The sequence below is a fragment of the Hydractinia symbiolongicarpus genome, chromosome 15, assembly GCF_029227915.1.
Source record: "Hydractinia symbiolongicarpus strain clone_291-10 chromosome 15, HSymV2.1, whole genome shotgun sequence".
Lineage (NCBI taxonomy): Eukaryota > Metazoa > Cnidaria > Hydrozoa > Anthoathecata > Hydractiniidae > Hydractinia > Hydractinia symbiolongicarpus.
Genome location: NC_079889.1, coordinates 2309521 through 2332174, shown reverse-complemented (window position 1 = coordinate 2332174; position 22654 = coordinate 2309521). Strand labels below are relative to the sequence as shown.

Below are 22654 nucleotides of genomic sequence, written 5' to 3'. Positions count from 1 at the left end.
TAGTGTTTATTATCCACAGGCTTCCAATATTTGAATGCATTCCAGTCATTTCTATAAGAATAATTAAACGATTATTTAATTTCTTTTATTCCTCCTTGAATTCTTTAAATACATACATGAAAAATAAATAGAAAAGCACCAAAAAAATATGGTTAATATTCTTCATGATTATACTTCATGATTATTCTTCATAATTATTCTTCATGGAGTATTCTGCTCAAACAGCAACGCTAAATTTGTTTCTTGGAATTATATAAATTGGATACAAACTCAAGAGTGACTTTGGTAGTTTTTCTAAGATTTGTGAAATAACATCTGTTTGTAACTGCTCTGTGTCACTTCGACATTAGATAATTTAATTTAAATGATTAAGATACAAAGGACATACCGATTAACCGCCTCTCTCGATAAGCGCCCGTACCAAAGGTCAAAAATTGTAAATAAGCACCCTGGGCTCTTAATCGAGTGTGTACAGGACACAACTTGCACAACACAAAAAACTTAAGATACACGCATAACTTCCGGGACATACACAACTTACGGAACATGCACAGCTTATAGAACAGGTAATTATGTCTCAAAAATGAGTATTTCTGATGATAGTAATGAAAACAATATACATATTATAAATTTACATACGTTTAATAAAATAGTCCCATAAACTGGCTCACATCTGTGTGATTTAAACCGATTTATTTGAGTCCAATAAGACGAGATATTGCCCCTAGTCCTCAAATGTCGTCAATGATTGTCCCCTAAGTCATTCATGCGCGTATGTAAGTGAGTGTGTCAAATTGGATTGATCTAAGATTTTCATTTTCACATTTTTCTGAAAGTAATCAGGAAGTAACAATATTAAAAACCAATTGTGCTCGTTAAAAGAATTGTTTAAGTTCTAAATTTTCAATTTTATAAGAATTAAGGTTTAAAACACGGTGTGTGTTGAAATCTAAAGGTTTTATTTACAGATGTTTGCAAACCAATTAAAATATTAGGGCTTTGGCACTGGGAATTCTTAAAGAAAGAATTTTCATCAAAATTATGTTCTTCTAAAGCTTTTACCATTTGCCTATAAACCTTTGACGGCGGTAATTTTAACAACACAGTATGAAAAGAAATACGTCTATGAGAATTTAACCGTAAAAAAAAAACAAACAAATAGAATGCCTAAAAACAGATAATAAAAGTGGAACAAATTAAAATTAAACAAGTTAAAAAAACTTAACGCTTGTTTCAATAAAAAACGCATGCGAAAATTTAAAGTGTCAGAGAGAGGAAATACAGTGAATTACACTTGATCTTGTAAATAATAGATGTTACTGATAATTTGGTTTTTCGCCTAACAATCCTTTATACTTATTTGAAAACTATAGAAAAGAAAAAACGAAAAGAAAAATGTAACAATAAAAAGAAAAAATATCGGTCCTTTAGAACGACAGTAAAAAGAAAACTAAAAAAAATGTGTGAAATTTGAAAAGCTAGATCTGTGGTACAATATTATACGCATAATAAATATATTTTTTTGCGTTTTTCTTTGAATTATACAATATATACAGCTATGTTATACCGCACCTACAGAAATAAAAATCTATCGACATTCATCATCATTTAAATTTATGGAAATTTTCACACATTATCCAGAAACCAATTACATTTTGATGGAATACCTTTCTTTTAGTAAAACATTAACACGTGTAAAAAAAATTATACTTAATTTTCATGAAATAAAAATTCGCCACTTTTTTAATAACAATAAAACAACATCGTATATTTTTCACACGTTTTTTTCTCCGTCGCAGGTGATATGAAGAAAGTGTTCTACTTTTTCTCTCTATCTAGCACCTTAATCGGGATTCTATTAAATTGTTTTTAACCTTCCATATCCAACAGGCGGCTTCCGCAATTACACAACCTAATTGGCTACAATCTAACCAATCAGAATTAAGGGTATAGAAATGAAAAGAAATGTTTAAATAAATATATATTAGTTAGTTTTATTTAACTTTGTCGTTACTTCGTGATAATAGGCTGCTGTTGTAGGTAGGTACTTCATATATACTGCAACATCAAGTGGTAGTAATTCATTTTAAGCATTCTTTAACGCTGGAAAAGGGGCGGGGTCTGTATAATTGGTGAAATTTACCTTCTCGGTAAGAATGCGGCACATAATTTTTATTCCCACTTTGAAGAGATTTCTTTTCTGGCATAATAAAAAGATAATTATAAAATATATAAAGTTGTGAAATAAAAAATAAACAAGTTTTAAAATGCAAAGAATCTTTACAATTGTATACCCAGGGCTTTTTAATAAATGCACCAATTACATTCTTAAATGAAAAATTCAAAAATTCAATCAGGAGAGATAATTTGTGTATTGTTGTCGAAATGGCGCTTGGTAATTGGTTGCATTGTGTCTGAAATGACGCGCGATAATCGTTTTATTGTTAACTTCACACCTTAATAATAGTGCAGCGGGAGAATGCAATTAAATCGCCCTTGCTTTCGAGAGAACAACTAATTAACATTTCAATAAAAAGCTTCTTAATGAAAGACGGTTAATTAATTTGCGATTAGACGTCTAATTAAGACTTCGTTTCGCGACGTAGCTCTGATTTTTCTTCAGAATTTGCTGCTAACATTGACAGGAAAAGACATACTTCACTTTCCTCGTGCAGTATCGTGAACTATCGCGTGCTATCGTTTTTATAATCCAGGTTATTATTTCCTCTTTTTTCTTTTATTCTATTTTCTTTTTTGGTAACACTGATTGAGACCTTTGCACTTTTTTTTTACAACAAATCCTGTTTTTTTATTTTGAATGCAATGTACTTATTGTTCATGGTTTTTTTATATATTTATATATAGTTGTATCTATTTGTTTATTTATGCGTTTGAGTCTTTCCAGGTCATTCCTTATGTACATAGACTAAAAACTCATTTTCAATGTAAATTCACTGACTTTTTCCGCGCGCGAAATAGATTAATTTCAATGTAGTACAGTTAAATGCTTAATCTTTATCAAATGTTTAACAAAAGACGGAAGAAATTTACTAAAGAAAAAAAAGGTGATTAAAAAAATGTTACCTAGGGAAAATGAAAAGAGTTTCAAATTAATTCATAAACCTTTTCTTAAAATATTGTTACTTAAATTTCTGTTTTTTTTCTTCATAGTTCTGCTCACTCCACCATCGGATATGGAAGCTCGACACGATCTACAATTAGCAGAAGACAAAGAAACACACACAATAGAGAACAAACGAAAACCAAAGGAAGAAAGAGCTCACAACACAAAAGTAAAACGCCCTATGAATGCATTCATGTTATGGTCGAAACAAAAACGACGAGAAATTTCAAGAAAAGATCCCAGTCTGCACAACGCGCAAATAAGCAAGTTACTTGGTGAAGAATGGAAAGTGTTAGATGTCGAAGCTAAGCTACCATATGTGGAAGAATCGCAGAAGCTTATGATGAAACACAAAAAAGAACATCCTGACTATAGATACAAACCTCGACAGAATAAGTTATCAAAAAATATGAAAACTTTCTCAACTTACACACCTCCTGTTTTAATTAAAGGGAACATGCCATATGCGCCAGGACACTTCCCTCGCTATAGACCATATGACCAACACTACTTAAGCCGACAGGATGTATGCCCGGTACCTGGCTGTTACGAATGTATCATGTACGAAAGATCGTATGAGAGGAAATACCACTACTGCAAGCCGTTTACATACGCTCCATCTATGGCTTCAAATTGCCAGTGTAGCCGACCTAGAGTGAGCCAGCCTGAAGAAAAGCGAAGTCCAAAAGCTTTCGATGTCGAATCGCTTATAAAAAAAACAAGTTGCCACGTGACGAAGGTAGAGAATGAAGTGAAAAGGAAAACATAAATTGAACGTATAAATATGGTAAAAAATGTTGTATATAAATATATATATATAAAGGGATGTATATTCGCTTTTTAATTGTGTTAGTAGTGTGTGTTATGAATGTTTATAAAAATGTTTTATTATAAGGATCTGTCGTTATTACTTGCTTCTATCATTCAATCACAAATAAGCAAATCAATAAATAAGTAAATGAAAATGGCGAGAAAATAAAAGTGTAATAAATAAATAAATAAAAAACAATTAAAAATTACGCACAAAAACATCAAAAAACACGCACACACAAAACAGCAAGCATTATTGAGTATAAATTATTTATACAACGAGCGTGAACATGGCGTAAATGTGGCGTAATTTAATTTTGGGCGTTTGCAAACTACTAATATTTTAAAAATAACGGTAATATAAGAATCAGACGTAAAAACTACACAGTATGTATACATGACAAGGAAAGGTCTTTTGCCATCTTCAGACATCACTACTTTAGGCCTAATATTTCGCTGACCAAACAAGTCCATAACATATCTAATCTACTGTTAGAAACAAGCCTAGCAACCAATAACTAGATAATCCACCGCTCAGACTGCAAACACTCCCTCCTGGACATTCTTAACTTACGATAAAAAGACGCAAGTTAATACAATCTTGTCCCCAGGGCATCTTGTATTGTTCTTAGAAAAAAAGAGACGACGATAGCTGTAGAAAACTCGTCAAAAAAACGCCCTATAGTTAGACTGTCATAACTCCTGGGGACTAGGTTGTCATAAAAAAGCTCCACCGTCTTCATTTAAGAAAGAGGTTAAATTCATAAATGCCTTTCTCAGCCGCCAATTGCACCTCGAGTTTTAAAAATCAGATTATATTTCGACCAGAGAAAAGTTTTCCAAAAAACAGGTAGGCTTTCAAGTTAATACGCATATATTCGTTATAGCATTAACCCAGAGCCCGAACATTTATATTCTTTAACTTTTCAAAAGAGATAAATACACCCCACCCCTCTCCCTCTCACCCTCTACCTTCCACCCTCCACCCTGCACCTTCCACCCTCCACCTTGCACCCTGCACCCTCCTCTTACTTTGATTTTATATAAATTTTATATTGGCAAGTTGAGGAGAGACACAAAGGATTTTCCAACACAGCTTTTTCAACATGAAGTACAAAAATATATAAAAAATTACAATTCCAGTACGAAAAATTACAAAATAAACACAATTTACTATTTTTTTTACAACGCAATAAAAATATTTATAAAGCTTTCATTTTTTTCGAATGCAACTTCATTCTTAGGCCTTTTTTCATAGAAGTGTATCCTATGTGAAAAATCTCAATTCAAAATCTCAAACAAAAATCTTATTATTAGTAGTCAGAATTCTTCCCAGGGCTTATTACCTCCTTCTAACAAAGCTAACCTGTAAACGAGGTTATTGATATTATAATAAACCTTCGTTTTCAGCCAAAGTAAGCGGGTCGTTCTTTTTAGATTCCAAGGCGTTATTTACATCTCTTTTGTCATTTTCACGCTCCGTTTCTTCACGCTTGAAAAACACATCTAAATTACTCCCACCAAATTTGTTCCGTCGCTGTGGCACCACCATGTTGTTTTGATGTTGCAGTAACGCTCCTGGTCTACCTATAGGCATCAATTCCTCCAACTCCTCTTCAACGGAGAGATGAGATTCAGCAGCAGCTAAATACGTGTCATTAAATATAAAATATTTAAATTTTAGTATGTTCATCTTACTATATTTTTTATCATCTTTATTTTTATGTAGAGCTAATGTGTCTACTCCAATATGCATGATTCGTTCCGGTGAAATTGCACCTAAAGCGATATCCCCGGCAAGATTCTCACTCTCCGGTACAGTGAAACCCAAGCCATCAGCTAATAACTCAATTTTCATGTCTAAAGCTTTCCGTTTAGGAAAGGGTAAAGTTACTAAAAGATAAGCGCCAGGCCCAAATACTGAATCTCTATGAATCCACCTGGAGCTACCGTGAGATGTATATGTGCTGGAAAAATTCGCAGTTGGAAGGGACGATATGTATAACGCTATCGTTTGGTTGCGGTCTCGTAAAACATTAATTTTGTTTATCAAAGGACCATACATCTTCTTTAACAACGTAACTGGCGAATAATCTTGCAGTTCTAGTAATATAGCCAAGTTTTTGGTGTTACCAACTTTGGTGATAAAGACACGAATGTGACCATTTTGAAATCCTTTCATCGGCTCACCTGAAAGAAAATATACTTAACTGTATTAATAGACGTATTCTATTCAAAATGGTAGCCGAAGCACTACTTTATGCTACACGCACACGAAATAGTGATGGCCGAGATATGTAGGACGAGTGATAATCTAAGGACCGGAATGTGCAAATAGAACGAACCCGTGGATTTTTCTACGGTCTTTCGTCTAGTTAAATAAATTAAAGCGCAAGACGATTTGTTAATTTATGTTAGTATATGTTAAAAACTATTCGTTAGCCCGTGAAAATATCCACAGGGAAACCCGACTTTGAATTACACGCTATTTCGTGTGCCCGTTGCACGTCGCTTCTCGCGGAAAGACAGACAAAATACGGCTTTTATTATAGAGATTAACAATTAATACGACTATTTTTTGAACGAAGAACTTTAATCAATCTAGATAAAATAAGGATTGTATTTCCTACCTGAGAAAGCTAGTTCATAATTTCCTCGTTGCGGTTGTAAAAATCCATAGATTTTTGCCTTCCTTATGTAAGCTTTGTCAATGTCGATATTTTTTAATAACACGCTGGCTGGACTGTTCGGCAAAATATTCACATCAAACATCTCTGCTATGTCTTGTATGGACAGATAATCTAAACGGAAAAAAAGTTTAGTATAAGCAGAATAGTACGCGAACAAATATAGAATTTTTTACAAAAAATCTAAATATCCGCCCAGTCTCACAGTTCCTCAGAGAGAAATTTTTATCAGTCCCAAAATGTGTTTATTGGTAGCTTAAATTTAGTGGATGGTACGTAACTATTACCAGTTGAAAAGCGAGGTTTTTGTATTCACTTGTTCAACGATTTACACAAAAATGAGATGAGATACGATAAAAGATGAGTACTGTCAATAGATGAATTACGTTGTTTACATTTTCAGCGGTAAGCTCTTTCGGCTTTGGCACTTGCGTCACGCCGAAATCCATCTATAGAATATTACCCTATTAGCAAGACCACTAAATGACCGGTTACAAAAAAAAAAGTTTGTTTAGACTGGGACATTATACCAGAAAAGTAAAAAAAAAAATTTAAGCCAGTGGCCTATTGCCATTTAACTCTCCAGTAGAAACAAAAAGACTCAAGAATAATTAACTCTGCTCAAATAAATATGTAGAGGAAAGCTAACAACACAGGTGTTAATAAAAAGTTCTCACCAATTACCGAGTATCCTTTTACACTATAAAGATCAGCAGAATCTTTTGTAAACTTCACTTTTATTTGTGTATCACCAAACGCCCATTCACCGCCACCAAAGAGTTGAAAATCACCAAGTGGTATGGGAATTGACACACCTGCTTCTACGGATGACATCTCAAATACTATAAAAAGAAGATTTGTACCATGAATGACTGAGTCAGCACCCTACCAAGTTGATTAAACACCCTCCCCTCCTTTCTGTATCAAGAGCGTTGTTCATAAAAACCTTCAAATATAAATTTGTGAAAACATATTTAAATTATCTATATTTTTTTCATTTGGAGAGACAAAATTTACGCAATGCTAGAACATTTTTTTCAGTAGACTGAAAAAAAAAATGTTTTCTGAACACGACTTACGAATAGGAGCCATAAAGCATCAACCTCGTTTTCAGAGATCAATGTCTCTTATAACAAAACGACGAGCGTTTTTTTAGAAACAAAAAGCAATGTAAACGAGGTTGAAAAAGTATGGAAATAATAAAAAAAATATTAGGAGGTTATCTAAACAAATCGCTATAAAAAATAATCTGGAAGAAGAGCCGGGAATGAGATTGGTTTTACGCAAGATCTTGCTAGTTATGTTTCCTGTAAGATTGCCAAAACTCGTAACCTAGCTTACTTTTCTTATTATAGGTCGTATTCAAAGTAAGACCCCTGGATTCTTACAATGGGAGAGGGCCACAAGACTGCAAATTATAATTGAAAACGTTGGCTGGTGCAAACCTTTTGGGAATATTGCATACTTTCCCTCTGCGTTTGTTTGAAACGTCACTTTTCTTGAGCAGGTATTCACGTAAAGTTCAGTAATGGGTAGCATTTGAAAATGTTTTAATTCCGTTTTGTTTATGACTGGCTTATATTCTGGGATAAGCTCAGCAATTGCGTTTCTGAAAACTAAACAATGCGATTTTTTCGGTACGGCACGGTACACACATAAATCTTTTCGTATCTCGACATCGCATCTACTTAGTTTGCATTTTCTTTTAAACTCAGGTTTCTTTTTGAAAAATTCCGTCAGTTTTGGAAAGTTTGATGATGACTTTGTTGGTGTCTTTCTATAACGCGCGTCTGCTGCTACCATTATGGAAGTGATAAACAGAAACATTCGGTAAAATAATAGCATTGGGAAAATTTCTCACATGAGCTTCATGAAAGTGAAAGAAATGGAAACACTGTAACATTTATACAATTTCTACGAACATATTTGTTCTACTTCTTCTTTTTAATTTCAAATTCTTCTTCTGCTTTTAATCACATGGGATAGTGGCGATGTAATTTCCGATTCTCCAACCTGATCCCTTCAACCATATTTGCTTGTTTCTCTCTACGAAAGGTCTTGCAAATTTGAATTCTTTGATTTTTAGTTTCCCGCAGCGAAAAAAATGTTAGCACCTTTTACTTTGAGCACAACCGCTTCGGGAAAGTTTACGAACTTTGGTGCGCATTTTCGCTCTCCAACGATGCGTGCGTCTTGAGGTCAGTGAGGCGTGAAATATTGAAGGACGTTTGAAACTTTAGCCTTCAACAAACAATATCATATAGAACTGATTTTTTGCAACAGAAACAAAAATGTAAACTTGTTGTGTTGTCGTTGTACAGTTTGAAATGAAACTTCGCGTCTTTTCAGAAAACATACATAATAAAATTGGCGATATCAGATATTAGGCAAAATAAAAAAGGCAATCATTGAACCTAAAGACCTTTTGAATGTTTACATTTTTCGAGGTTAGTTCTTCTGATTCTAACAATTCCGTGGCCGGCAAAAAGATGCAGGAGCTTGCTGAGAAAAGGTCTTTTTTAGCCCATTTTTTTTTTACAAAAACATTGTTAAAGCTTTGAAAAGTTCAAAGTGAAAATAAATAAGTTCTAATTGACATATTCATATAAAATCGTCATGATACCTTCGTGCAAAGAAACAGACTAAAAAGGACCTCACTTCATATAGCGCCTGCATTTTTCTGCAATATTTAAAGGTGAAAGGGCTTACCGCGTAAAATGTAAACATTCTAACCTCGGGAAATTGTTACAGTGGCCAGACATTGAACGATAACTAAATATAAAATTACTAGCAAGAAAGGGGAGGGCGAACATATCACCATTCAGAAAATTTTACCACACATTTCAAGTTATTATTATGCCCTTATGTCAAAAAATTCGTAAAACCAACATTTCCCTATGTTATACCTATCGCCCTCCCCCCTTCCCCCTAATTCTTCACAATGAAAATAATTTTTTAATAAAAATGAAAAATAAACATAATGACCTGTATCTTTTAGGCAAAGTTTTCAAAAAAAAAATCAATGCATGTATTCATGTTACACGAGAAATACTTTAATTTTTGGAATAAAAAGTCAAAATTATTTCAAGGACCACCCCTGATTTGCACAACTCAAAGTAAAATAAAATGGACCTAATCAGAACTATCGATTTTAAAACAACCCCTAACCACGCCCTTTCCTAATTACAACAGTGAGTAAACATACATGAAGTTTCAACGAGAACAGAATATAAAACAACAATTTTCTATTAAGAAGTTTATGTTCAATAAGTAAAATTTATATCATGAGAACTAAATATTGATGTGGTTAAATTACAATGTTGGATATACCAAGATGTCTGCCACATTTTAAGATCGCCATTTTACTTTACTTTCCCTATATTTCTTAACCTTTAGCACAACATTGCGCAGAAAGTCTCAGAAAGTTATTAACGCAGATCCAAGTTTATTGAAAATAAAGTAGGATACTGTACAGAGAATGACTGACTTTTAAAAGTTTTTTTTTACCCTTGTATAAGTTGAATTAAATTTTGTGTGTGTGTGTGTCGGGTGCATAAAACGTATGAACATAAAAAATAAATAATATATATTAAATTAAACCATAAAAACAAAAGTTAAAATCAACATGCTGTACACGCTGAAATAAACGCCCTGGGCGTTAACACGGGTGTTTCCTTGATTAGTGACGGTATGTAAAAGACACACTTTCGTGGGTTTACACTTAAACTAAATTGGTCAAATCGAACGAATCAATAACGTAGTAATCGGCGACTTTTTAATTCGACCAATTTCATGGAAGTGGAAACCGGTCTTTAAGATAGAAAGTTGGATATGCAGAAAAAAAAGACGAGTAAAATTAGAAAACAAAATAAATAATCGTTCAACATAACGTAAAGTAAACATTATATGAAACAGAACGAAAAACAGAAGAATAATTTCAACAAAACGTAAACATTGGCACTCTATAAACACATCACAACGGAAAATATTTCTCACAACAAAACACGTCACATGATAACCATTCAAAAACAAAAGTAAATTCCTTTAGTTTAATTGCTAACTATTTAATTTGAAGATGTATCGGTGCTTCGCCAGTAAAATGCTTGCCCTTGTATTCATGCAATCCCTACACGAAAACAAAAATTTTTGGTGAAATTTTTACATAGATACAAAATGTTTTTTTGTAACATTACAAATACGCGAAAACAAAAGCTTTCAGTTTTCACGTTAGCTGTACACAAAATTAAAAATTAGTTTTTTAATAAAATTTTTGCGGTTCTTAAGTAAAACCAAAGAATTAAGTTTTTTGCAATCCTTCATGGAAAAAAACTTTCTGCATGTTCAAAGATCGAGTAACAGAAAACATTTGTACTTAAATCGGCAATACTTCGTTTAAAATTTGTCGGACTAGAGGGGTAAAATATCTTTAACCGCTAAGTCCTTACCTCACCCCCGTAGGAGAGCAATGGAGATATTTCACACTCCCTAACACTGAAATAAAGAAAAAAATGCATTATGGTATGAGCAGAGCGTGAAAGCTCAACATTGTTGCGTGAAAGCTCAACATTGTTGCATTACATCATTAGTGAAACCACCCGAACACTTTCTTTACGCCCTATTTGGCATTTTCCAGGTAAAGAAACGTCTTTTAAGAGAACTCATTGTGACAATCGACATACAAGTCTTACCTGTCATCAAACGTCGCGCCAGCTGCTTCCAAGTAACTTCGATGCAGCCTAAAAGTGTCGAGTTTGCACGACACGGCTGATGCTTTTGGAGTGTCTGGACCGTTTTTTAGTGGTGAGAAATCATGCTGACGATCAACTTCGAACACCGCAAATTTGCTGAAATTAACCACAAAAGTCAAGAAAGGGTAAAGAAAAGTCATATGAATAAAACGAAAGAACAAAAGGTCGAAAGATCGACCGACCGACAATCACTTACTCCGTAAACTGAAATACATCAAACACAAATTTTTCAAGTTTCATGCCATTAGGTGCACTTGGCTTCACAACCTCTCCTTCTTCATTTACAAGTGGTATCTTCTTCTTCGCAATGTGATGAGGAAGATCGTCAAGATGGTTGCTGACAAAAAACAAGAAAAAGAAATTGAGGACCGTGATACAAATTGTTACAGTAAATGCTGGATTGAGCGCTCAGGCTGTTAACTTTAATATCAATCTACGTAGGATTGTTCGAGTAAGAGAAGCAGTTAATAAAAATCTTTTCCTTTGTTGATACGCATAAATACTTTAAAAGATAAAGCTAAATTTTATCAGTTACGCTACGGGTAAAGAGTCGGGGTAACTTTATATTTTTTCTTAAATTGGGTTGTTTTCCCTTATATTTTTGTCCTGAATAAATTTATAGTGGAAGCCACAACATCAAAAAAAACGACCACGAAGAAATAGCATAAAGCACGCCGCAAAAAACTTGAATTGTATGTGTGAAATAATATGGTACTTTTTGTATCTTTAGAAAGGTTTAGGATAATTTACCTAGTTAACTAAGCTTTCTTCGTGAATATCAAATTCAGTTTCTGTCAAACAAAAGCCTAGACATGTGTCAAAGCATATCTCTAAAATTCAAACCCACCTCCTTAGCAAACCCCGAATAACAATCAACCAACAAAGGTGGCGTGGTCGCATCTTACCCCCTCAAATATACAAGAATTAGTTATATTTGTTCGGGTGAGTGAGGCTATTCGCACTCAAAACAAAGAATTTTCCGATATTGACCACGTAAGCAAAGAACAATAGATTTAACCAATCAAAAAGCGCGGTCAGTATTTTGACCGCAGAAAAAAACGTTTAAGTCCCACCTTAGTAATTCCGATTTTCTGATGGTAATAAAAAATATGCTGGGTCTCTTGACTATGTAGAAATATGTTCTTAACGTGACTTGATCCACACGTTTTTTCATAATTTACCAACCTTATAATCTTCTTCAAAAAGTCAAGGGTGAAAAAATGCAAGCAAATATTGGAATCTTTATATGTTAAGCTGCCATCTTGATTACGCTTTTCAGCAGTAGCAGGCGAAATTTCACTGTACTCCACCACCTATGAAAATTTAAGGCATAAATAAAAGATCAAACATGTTTTATGAATCAAAAGGGAGGAAAGCGACAAGTCATACCTGATATTTTCCCTCACACTTGCAAACAACACCAACTGATTCATTTGGATCTTCTTTGATGATCACCTGACAGTTAAAAGTAAAAATGATATTTTGCAGAACGATTAATAGTGTAAACATCGTAATGATGAATGCTATAAACATATATGAATGCTATAACAGCAAAGTCCATACCCGACATGTATACTATTCATTTAATACAAAACACAGGGACATAAAGTGATCCAAGCATACCTTATTAGAAGCTTCAACTCCTCTTTGTATGCAGAAGCCAATGAAGTGTGGGTCGGCAACTTTTACAAGAATGTTATCAACACAGTACACAAAAACCTGCTTTACTCCAAACTTCTCCATATCTTCCAGAATTTTGCCAGTCTTCAAAGCATAGTATAAGCCGCCATTTCCATCTGGAGATTTGGCTACACTGCCTATATAAATAATGAATTAGAAAAGTGTTTATAAATAAATAAAGAGGAAGACCACGCCAAGCGAAAAACACAAACTCTATTTCTGTGCGCTAGCTTGACCTTTTGTCAACAAGCCCAAATTGGGCTCAATCAGGTTGTTTTTTAATTCAGTCAAAACAGAAATTCCAGAAAATCAATTATTCGTTCATTAATTTACTCATTCGTTCATTCGTTCAAACATTCACTTATTCATTCATTCATTTATTGATTCATTCATTCACTTATTCATTCATTTATTTATTTATTTAATCATTATTATGTCAAAATAAATTTTTTTGGAAATTATATAACATCTATGAGCATTAAAGGGAATGTATAGATAGAATATAGCCCAGCTATCCTATCTCGAGTTTTATTTAAAAGAACCTAGCGTATACAAATATTTGGTTCACATGCATACCTGTTGATGAAAGAATGAGCTTGCCCTCAAAAGTTAAACAAGGAAGCTGATGTTGTTCAAAGAAATTAACATTCGATTGTTCCAGACCAAAGTAGGAGTTCTCTTGAAAGTAATCCACTGTGCTCTTTAGGGTTGCAGCGCTAGTCATAATATACCTATCAATACAAGAATTAACCAGATTTCAGTAGCACTAATATTGCAGGCTATGATATTGAGTAGTTCCAAATATGATATGATGTTGAAGTGAATTTAGACGTAATAATCTCCTTAGAATTAAAGATAGAGGTATAGACAAGTAGTTCCCCAAGTAAAAATTTATAAGAGAACCATGACAAAAGAAAGGTTTTTACCGCGGCAGAAGGATTCTTCACCTGGCTCACAGAAAGAACAAAAATATTCGTAAAAATAAATAAATAACTTGCATACCATCTAATAGCACATTTCTTTCCATACTTCTCCTCAGCCAACTGTTGCAATTTATTAATGCGTTCAGCTTGAAGTTGGTACAATGTTTTCTTAGAAGGTAGACCGACATCATACATTCCCTTAGGATAATTTACACCTAAAAAAATTAAACATGGTACACAAATCAAGATTTAATGTTTATTGTAAAACTTGTTAGAGAAAGAATGTTCACACATTCAATTTGATTTGAGACATGATATCCCCTGGCGAGAAACACTAGTAATACTGGTATTACGTATCACTCCCCCCTCCCCTTCCTGAGCATCTTAGATACTTAATTTCGAATAGGCGATAATAATGACATCATACTAACCTAGCCTAGTTCCCTGACCTCCTGCTAAAAGTATAACAGCAACAGTTCCCTCAGATATTCCCTTCAATCCATCATCCCACCATTTCTGTCTTTCTTCTTCAGTGGCAGCACTTTTTTTCTGAACTACATCTTTCGGCAGACATTCCATCAAATCATCTTTCTTATCCTAACAGTGGAATAACTCATGATTATCATCAATTACACACAACAACAAAGTGGTTAGATGCACATTTATTACCTGAATGCAAATGGTTACCCGTTTACATATTTATTTTAGCACGGTTTGTATGGAACCATACTAACTGGTTTGGAAGACATTATTAAAATGCTACCATAAAAATGTAAACTAATAGAAAAAATATATATATTTTGCAGGATAGGGGTTGGTAGTAACTCAATTTTTTCTCAGACTTGCAAGCATTGGGTACATAAGAAGTGCAGTAGTATTAGTGGAAGGTTAAGAGCTGACATACAGTTTGTATGCAAGCGTTGCAAAGGTGAGATTATAGAGAATGAAGTATTTCCAGCTTTAATAATGTACAACAGTGGCTCGTTAGAGATAGTTGAGAACTTCTGTTACTTAGGTGATATGTTGGGCAGTGAAGGGGGTGTTGGAAGAAGTGTTACTTGCAGGATAGGTTCTGCTTCGGAAAAGTTCAGAGAGTTACTTCCTTTGTTGACTAGCAGAGTCCTGTCAATTGAGGTAAAAGGTAGGTTGTATGAGGCCTGTGTAAGAAGTGTTATGTTGTATGGTAGTGAGACATGGGCAGTGAAGCAGGAAGATCTTGACCGTTTAGAAAGGAATGATATGAGAATGGTTAGGTGGATGTGTAACGCCAGTCTGAGAGACAGAAAGAGTTCAGATGAGCTAAGAAGCAGGCTAAGTCTCCGTAGAATTAAAGATGTTATCCAGATAAGAAGATTGAATTGGCTGGGGAACTTGGAAAGAATGGATGAGGATAATTGGGTAAGAAAGTGTAGAGACTTGATAGTTCCTGGGGCAAAGCCCAGAGGCAGACCGAGAAAGACTTGGCAGGAAGTTATAAGGGCAGACTTGATACAGAGGAAGTTGAGTTTAGATCTAACACAGTCTAGATCAGATTGGAAGAGGGTCATTAATATACCCCGTCCAACCCATGCTAGCATGGAAAACGGACGTTAAGCCGAGAATGATGAATGATGATGATGATATAAAAGTCACAGGGTTTATTTTTAATGGCGTTAATAGAAGAAATCAATCATATATGCTGACTGCTAATAAAAATTTCACAGGATTTATTTTTCTTACCGGTCTTTAGAGACATGCTCAATTGAGGCCAACACATTTATTTGCGCTTGTGGATGATGTGAAAGTTTTAACAAACTAATTAATAATTAAATTCCAGTGCTCTGTATAAATGACTTACAAAATTTTACGAAACATTGCAGATTTTTGCGACGTGTACACGTTCTTGTAGGTAAAAAAGCAGGAACGTATTTGTTACAATGGCAGTAATTGAAATTTATAGGTACAGATTTTTTGGAAGCACAAGAATAAATTATTTTAACTATTATCCCTGTCTGCTGTGGTCTGTTGTTCACATTTTCCACCTACAAGCATGTCCATTATTCTCAACGAAACAAAATAAAAAAAACAAGGGTAAACCTTATCAAAGATAAATTTCTTAAAAAAATGATTGTTAACGTCACTTAAAATCACAAAGATGTCAAAGTGATGCGTAAGACTTACTATACATAGTAATTTTAATTCTCACTAACATAAAATGTATATTAATGGTCAAACAAATGTTAGTGAAAAAAAACAGAAAAAAAATTCACTACTTTACAGAGAAGGACTTCAAAATTCACTGCAAAATTAATGAAAACAAAGTGTAAGAACAAACCTGGCAATGCGACAAATCTGCTTGGGCTTTTGCTGCCAATGTTTCCACTCTTGTGAAGTCAATAGATTGAAGTTCTTTAAGAAAAGAGTTTTGTTTCTCCTCAGACAGTGTGTCCCAGAATTTTAACAAATGTTCTTGTCCATGCTTTTTTAACATGGTTTCAACTTCTGCTTTTGACATTTTTATTTTAGATCTAAAGTACATAAAAAGAATCATAGATTACAACATATAGATAATGGAACTAAAATTAGCAAAAGAAAAATTTTAAAAGAAATTTTTTACGACACTAGGGCGGTGATCAAAATTTACATTTCAGCACACAGAAGAATCATTTCACACATGACTGATAAGTTGGGCAACATGCAATCAATTTTATTAACCATAAAGAAATCCAATTGAAATTTTTAACATTTGTAAAGATATGAAAAGCTTTCAATATCAAACCAGACACTATACAGCAAAAAAAAACATTTAATAAATTAGTCTATCCAGTTGTAAATGTCTCCAATTTTTTTTTGTTCTTTTCAGCGTCTGTCTTCTTCTTCCTATACATGATAAGCAAGGAGAATGTTTTGATACTTTGATTTCAAATGTGTATAGCTACATTCGTACATATTTTATGTTAATAAAATAATCCAGTTGTAAAAATATGAATATAATAATATTACAAGCACAAATGAAATTTTTACTCTATCCATAAAAACTAACTCGTCCAGATCACATCTATATTATTTGTAAAGTTATTTAACCTTCAGTGAAGCTAAGCGAAAGTTGTGTTTTTAAAACTACACACATACAAACATATATTCTTCACAAGCTTTTATGTCAACATAGACAGGAAATTATTATACAACCATATTAGAAATTATAAGTATAACAATTAGTGGTTTCTAAAAAAGAAAGTTAACGAGATTTAAAACAAAAGACCATTTATATTTCTATCAGGGTTTTAATGCCTGTGCTACTTCATGTCTTCTTTCAGACATCTTTAGATTTAAAAAACTAATTCATGCACAGATGCATGCACAAAATATTTGATTTGTAAATACCACACTTGAAAACAGATTATTAACCATAGCAACAACAAACAAAAGGTCGCCAGGAAACAAGCATAACAAGGACTCACAAATATGTATATGCACATGTTTTATAATGTAAAAAAATTAACACCTTTTTTTATTTTGATTTGTAAAATGCCAATTGCCAATTGTAACAAGTTCAAAAAATAAAATATTAAAATCATTCACAATAATTGTGAAAGTATACTTTTTTATATCCAGGAGACCTGAAACTATTCTTATAAAAAACTAGCTGTTTCTGTGGATAAGAACCAACAAGTGTCTCTGCACTGTCTCTCTCTATGCAGGGTCCAAATTAGCAGTTCGCAATTCGCAATTTGCGAATCAAAATGCCATTTTTGCAAATCACTTTGCAAAGAAAATGATAAAATTTCGAATCAAGTATTTTTAAGCGGCGATAGAAATGCTTTTTTAGATTGCGTTTTAAAAATTTAAGAACGAAGAACGGTGATAGAAATGCTTTTTTAGATTGTGTTTTAAAAGTTTAAGAACAAAAAGCGGCAATAAAAATGTTTTTTCAGATAGCATTTTAAAAACTTAAGAACGAAGAACGGCGAATGAAAGCTTTTTTAGATCATATTTAAAAGTTTAAGAAGGCAGGACGGCGATAGAAATGCTTTTTTAGATTGCATTTTAAAAGTTTAAGAAGGCAGAACGGCGATAGAAATGCTTTTTTAGATCGCATTTTAAAAGTTTAAGAACGAATAACAGCGATAAAAAAATTGTACAATCTGTAGGCTCTGATCAATACTTACTCAATTATTTACTCGATTACTTGATTAGATTTTTCTACATTCACAGTCAGAAATGGGAATCCCCCCAGCATTCTTCTATTATCTTCCGTTTTAATCTTCATCATCGTTGTAAGATTGTTTTGACATCTTCTAACACTGTCATATGAAAGATGTGGATGGTCATCAAGAGTATCAAAATACTTGTCAAATTTATATTTCCACATTCTCGTGACATATATATGTATTGAAAATTTGATGACTTTCCACATAGATTGGCAGTAACTTTAACAAACGTCCATGTCTATTGAAGCGTTTAATATAGAGGCCAGTTTGCAGAGTAATGTTAATCTGTATTTTCCAAGCATAAATAAATCGATGTGTACTATCTTCACTCTAAAGAAAACATGTTAAGCTCTTTAGACAACTGAACGTAATATTTTGAATGGACACCTTTTATTTTTCTGATAAGATTCTGCTGAATAGAATCCAGTTTCTTCTTTTGTCTCATTAGCACAGAACTCCACATTTGACTGCAATAATCATGAATTGGCAGAACAAGTGACTTCCAAGGAGTAAGCAATTCTAGTTTATCTCTGGTTGAAAAGAGAAGCAGGATCCCACTGGCCACGTTTCTCATTTTATGTACAACTTTATCAATGTGATGCGTGAAAGATGTGTCATTTGTCATAATTATACCCTGATCCTTCTTACATATTTTTTCAGCTAGTAGATTACTGTGCAATATCTTAACAGTTCAAATTTGTGACCATGGAATTTCATATTGTTTTTAATTGCCCACTTGAAGATGAAATATAAGTCAATTTGTAAGTCAGTTGCATCTTTGGTATTTATGACTGATTTCGAAACACGTGTGTCACTTATGACATCCGTATGAATATCACTGATTGTAAGAATTGGGTCCAGTACATATCCCTGTGGGTCCCCAGATAACACATCACTTGGTTTTGATTTAAAACTATTGACAATAAGACTTTGCACTCAGTCTTTAGAGAAGGAATATATCCAATGGTCTAGTTTGCCACCATACCAAAGCTTGAAATTACGCAACAAAATTTCAAAGTCAACTTTATTGTAAGAAAGACTTGGGAAAATCTATACCATGTCAAATCCATTTCCATTTTGAACTTCCTAAAGAACTTGTTCAAAGTGGTTTAAGAGTTCACTTAAACAAGAATGTCCCTTTCTAAACCTTCTAAACAATTAAAAGTGATCGGATTTGCTCATTTAAGTGTTTTGAATTTCTAACTGCCATGAAATGTAGACAAAGATATTTTTGCTGCCTTAAAAAATATTTTATCAAAAAAAATTCACAAAATTTCAGTTCCTCCAGAACGTGTTGTACTGACTGAATCTGATTGAAACAGATCATTTTTGCTAAATATTTTGTTATTACTTAAGGGCTCAAAGCAATGGAGTCAAACTGCAAGTTCTCCTCATGCTAACTGTGGTCTGAAGCTCTTCAGAACTTGAGTTTTTAGTATGAATTAGGCTCACCCTATCTATTGACAATGTTCAGCATGTTGTGCAATTGGACTGGTTTCTAGTTATAGGCCTAATCTTATGTGTTACAAAAGAAATTAGTCTCATGTGCTGGCAAGGGACCTGGACCCTACTAAGCCTGCTTATTAATGGTTACCTATTAAAACATTACTCTGCACTGCACTAGTTCTTCAGATATAATAGCGATTTCTTATTGTGCAGTCTTCTTTGTGTTTTTTTAAGTTTGCCTATGCAGTCTTATCCAACATGAAGATACAGCGCAACACTCGAACTAACAACATATCATTTCTTTTTCTTAACATATGAAATTTACTTATTAAACGTAAACCTTCCATTCAAACTTGTTTTGAAATATTTTCACTGTTTTACGTGTTTCTATATTATCCGAAAATATGCAACGAATGAAAATGTAACTTTAAATGTATACAAGATTTATGTCGCATAACAACCTCATGTTTACATAGAGAACCTCAATGTATCTTTTGTTTACACATGAACTTCCTTCAATTGTTACTTTTGTGCATAGGTCATAACATGGAGATCACATGTATTGCTTAAATGCAGCAACGGTCACGAAAGCTATTGAAATTTTATTTTCAAATGATTTCAGCCAACTGCTTTTTGATATATACTTTTTTAAAGCAATAAAATAGTAGTTTTAATTTATTTATTTTTTACGTTTGTAGGGAGATTTTTTTTCATTTCAAAAAGGAATACTGCAATTTTAAAGCTTTAAAGATACGTTCTTTGTCATTTTAGAATGAAATGTGGTGATAATCAAACATCTCTATTAAAAATTAATAGTCATAAAGTTCAATTTCTTACATCAGATGCAATTGTATGGAGCTCAAACACCATATGGAACTTAAACAACACAATTATTCTGTTCTAAAATCATCAAAATTTGATCATAATGGAACTTAAACAACGCCATATTTTGTTCTAAAATCATCAAAATTCAATATAAAACTTAAACAACGTCATATTTTGTTTAATGTAAAAATACAAGAAAAAAATCTGCAAAAATTGGCAGGATTTTTTCTTTATTTTTTATTATTATTATTATTATTATTATTATTATTATTATTATTATTATTATTATTATTATTATTATTATTATTATTATTATTATTATTATTATTATTATCATTATAAGGCCCATGGAAAAATCCACTCAGGCAGAAGATTATAGGTTGATTTGCAGGTTAGGCTAATGTCAGCAGTGTATGTACAAAAAAAAATTGGTGAAATGTAGTTTACCTGTTGCCTGTAATGCGTACAGATTGAAATACTGATAAAAATAATAGGATCATGTGTTCGCAAACACACAAGGAGATTTGTGTTTTAAAATTTCAAAATTTTTCTGACATCACTAAAGTGCTCTAAAGTACCAAAAATTATTCTTCAGACATTTGCACTGTAAAATCCACTTAGGCAGGAGTACATCGGAAAAGAGATAGGTCACTTGCATTTTGATGACGTCTGCCAGGACCTGTCAATACACAATATTTTTTTCCTAAAATTTGTTGACATGTTGCTTCCAATGTGTAGAGCTTGAATCACTAATCAAAATAATGTAAGAATCATGTACAACACCAACAATAATAATAAAGTCAAAAATAACACATCAAATATTTTTACATCTTATAAAGTGATTTGTTCAATCACAAGTGTCAAACATTAAATTTAAATCTGGGAAATCATTTATTCGCTTACATACTATACTGTTCCCCAAAAATCTAGAGTGACCTTTACCAACCATTTTAAACGTGAATGTCAAAAATGAATAAGAAGTTATTTTTTTTGGAAAACATAAGTGTTACGGTTTGTCCTAAAAAAAGTTCAGATAAAATGTGAAACAGATTCAAATCAACAAAAATCAGTTCAGTTAGCATGTTCTATATTGCCATTGTCCATAAATCTTCCACAAAAAGGTTATATGAAACACATCAAATCATAGAAAAATCAGGCATTTCATAAAATATAAAAAACTTTTAGTCAGAACAATTAGTAATTTTTTTAAAATCACAGTTATTACTATAATTTTAAAATTTTTAACAAAAACGTGAAACCATGGAATTTCTTCCAGCAAAAATGACATCACATACAGTTTAGTTCTCTCCAACAAAAGTTTATAATACGAAATATGAAAATGCATTAGCTTACACAACAGCCTTTAGTGGGGGCTAATTCCACAAAAATTTGTTCTTTTAGTATATTGCATGTAGTCTTTTTCAAACAAAAGTTTACACAAAATTTTAAAAAACAGCAGTTTGCAACACAAATAAAAAACAGGAACAATCATACCATCTTCTCATAAATTAAAATAAAGTCATAAACCCATGTAAATTTTCTATGAAATGTCTACAACCCCCTGTAAAAATAACCTGGCTTTTTACATGTAGGCTGACTTAACAGGATGTCAGAAACAAAACAATAAAAAATAACTTAACACACACACTTTAAATTCTGAAAAAATTTATTCTAGTTGTCATTATGCACGTGGTCCCCTTGTAAAGTTTACAGTAAATGTGAAAAGAATTATACTTTAATGGTATAAATATACATCACTCTATCCTGTAAAAGTTCAAGTCTTTAAAAGATTTTGCTGGCTTGTTACATCATAATTCGTGCTCATAAAAGAAGAGAAGTTTGGAAACTAAGGTCACTAGTTATAGATAATAAAAAAAGAGGAAAAATAAAATATATAAGTCATAGGTTAGAGTTATAGCCATGGGATGGGGAGAGTAGGACTCATTAACATTAGCTAGCTAACAGTAGCAAAGCCACCCAGTTAAATATACTAAAAGTGGGATCACTTAGCTGAAACTAAAGCTAGCTATTTATGCTTGGTAAAACACATATAAAGAGAAACAATAGTAATGTTAAAATAATAAAATTACAACGAGTTCAACAAACCAAAGTTTTCTGTTTGTTAGTCAGCTATAACAGCTTTATGGAGCATTTTGAACTTCAGGACAAATACATTAGTTATGCACCAGGGAATACATTAATTATGCAACAAAATGTAAAC

General features: G+C 32.8%; 2 protein-coding genes across 2 annotated transcripts; both read right to left on the bottom strand.

Annotated features, from left to right (window-relative positions):
* Positions 1 to 5017: 5017 nt before the first annotated feature.
* LOC130628962 (uncharacterized) lies at positions 5018 to 9545 on the bottom strand. The gene is made up of 4 exons (XM_057442029.1): positions 8067 to 9545; positions 7299 to 7463; positions 6565 to 6735; positions 5018 to 6124 (listed from the first exon to the last, which is right to left on the bottom strand). The coding sequence occupies exons 1-4, from the start codon at positions 8464 to 8466 to the stop codon at positions 5322 to 5324; spliced, it is 1539 nt and encodes a 512-aa protein (XP_057298012.1). The 5' UTR covers positions 8467 to 9545; the 3' UTR covers positions 5018 to 5321.
* A 317-nt stretch (positions 9546 to 9862) lies between these two features.
* Positions 9863 to 16503, bottom strand: LOC130628963 (UDP-N-acetylhexosamine pyrophosphorylase-like). Its single transcript, XM_057442030.1, has 11 exons — positions 16287 to 16503; positions 14404 to 14569; positions 14052 to 14187; positions 13626 to 13780; positions 12993 to 13186; positions 12759 to 12824; positions 12555 to 12682; positions 11566 to 11706; positions 11310 to 11465; positions 11067 to 11112; positions 9863 to 10747 (listed from the first exon to the last, which is right to left on the bottom strand). The coding sequence occupies exons 1-11, from the start codon at positions 16500 to 16502 to the stop codon at positions 10682 to 10684; spliced, it is 1470 nt and encodes a 489-aa protein (XP_057298013.1). The 5' UTR covers position 16503; the 3' UTR covers positions 9863 to 10681.
* Between the last annotated feature and the right edge of the window lie 6151 nt (positions 16504 to 22654).

Bases quoted from the DNA above. Each gene is read 5' to 3' on its own strand.
- LOC130628962 (XM_057442029.1), bottom strand. From the start codon at position 8,466: ATGCTATTATTTTACCGAATGTTTCTGTTTATCACTTCCATAATGGTA. The intron at 6,736-7,298 runs GTGAGAACTTTT...TTTTCCGTTTAG, and splicing joins AAAAGGATACTCGGTAATTG to ATTATCTGTCCATACAAGAC. The intron at 6,125-6,564 runs GTAGGAAATACA...ATTTTCTTTCAG, and splicing joins TTATGAACTAGCTTTCTCAG to GTGAGCCGATGAAAGGATTT.
- LOC130628963 (XM_057442030.1), bottom strand. From the start codon at position 16,502: ATGATTCTTTTTATGTACTTTAGATCTAAAATAAAAATGTCAAAAGCA. The intron at 12,825-12,992 runs GTATGCTTGGAT...TTTAACTGTCAG, and splicing joins GAGTTGAAGCTTCTAATAAG to GTGATCATCAAAGAAGATCC. The intron at 11,707-12,554 runs GTTGGTAAATTA...GTTTTTTGTCAG, and splicing joins TTTTTGAAGAAGATTATAAG to CAACCATCTTGACGATCTTC.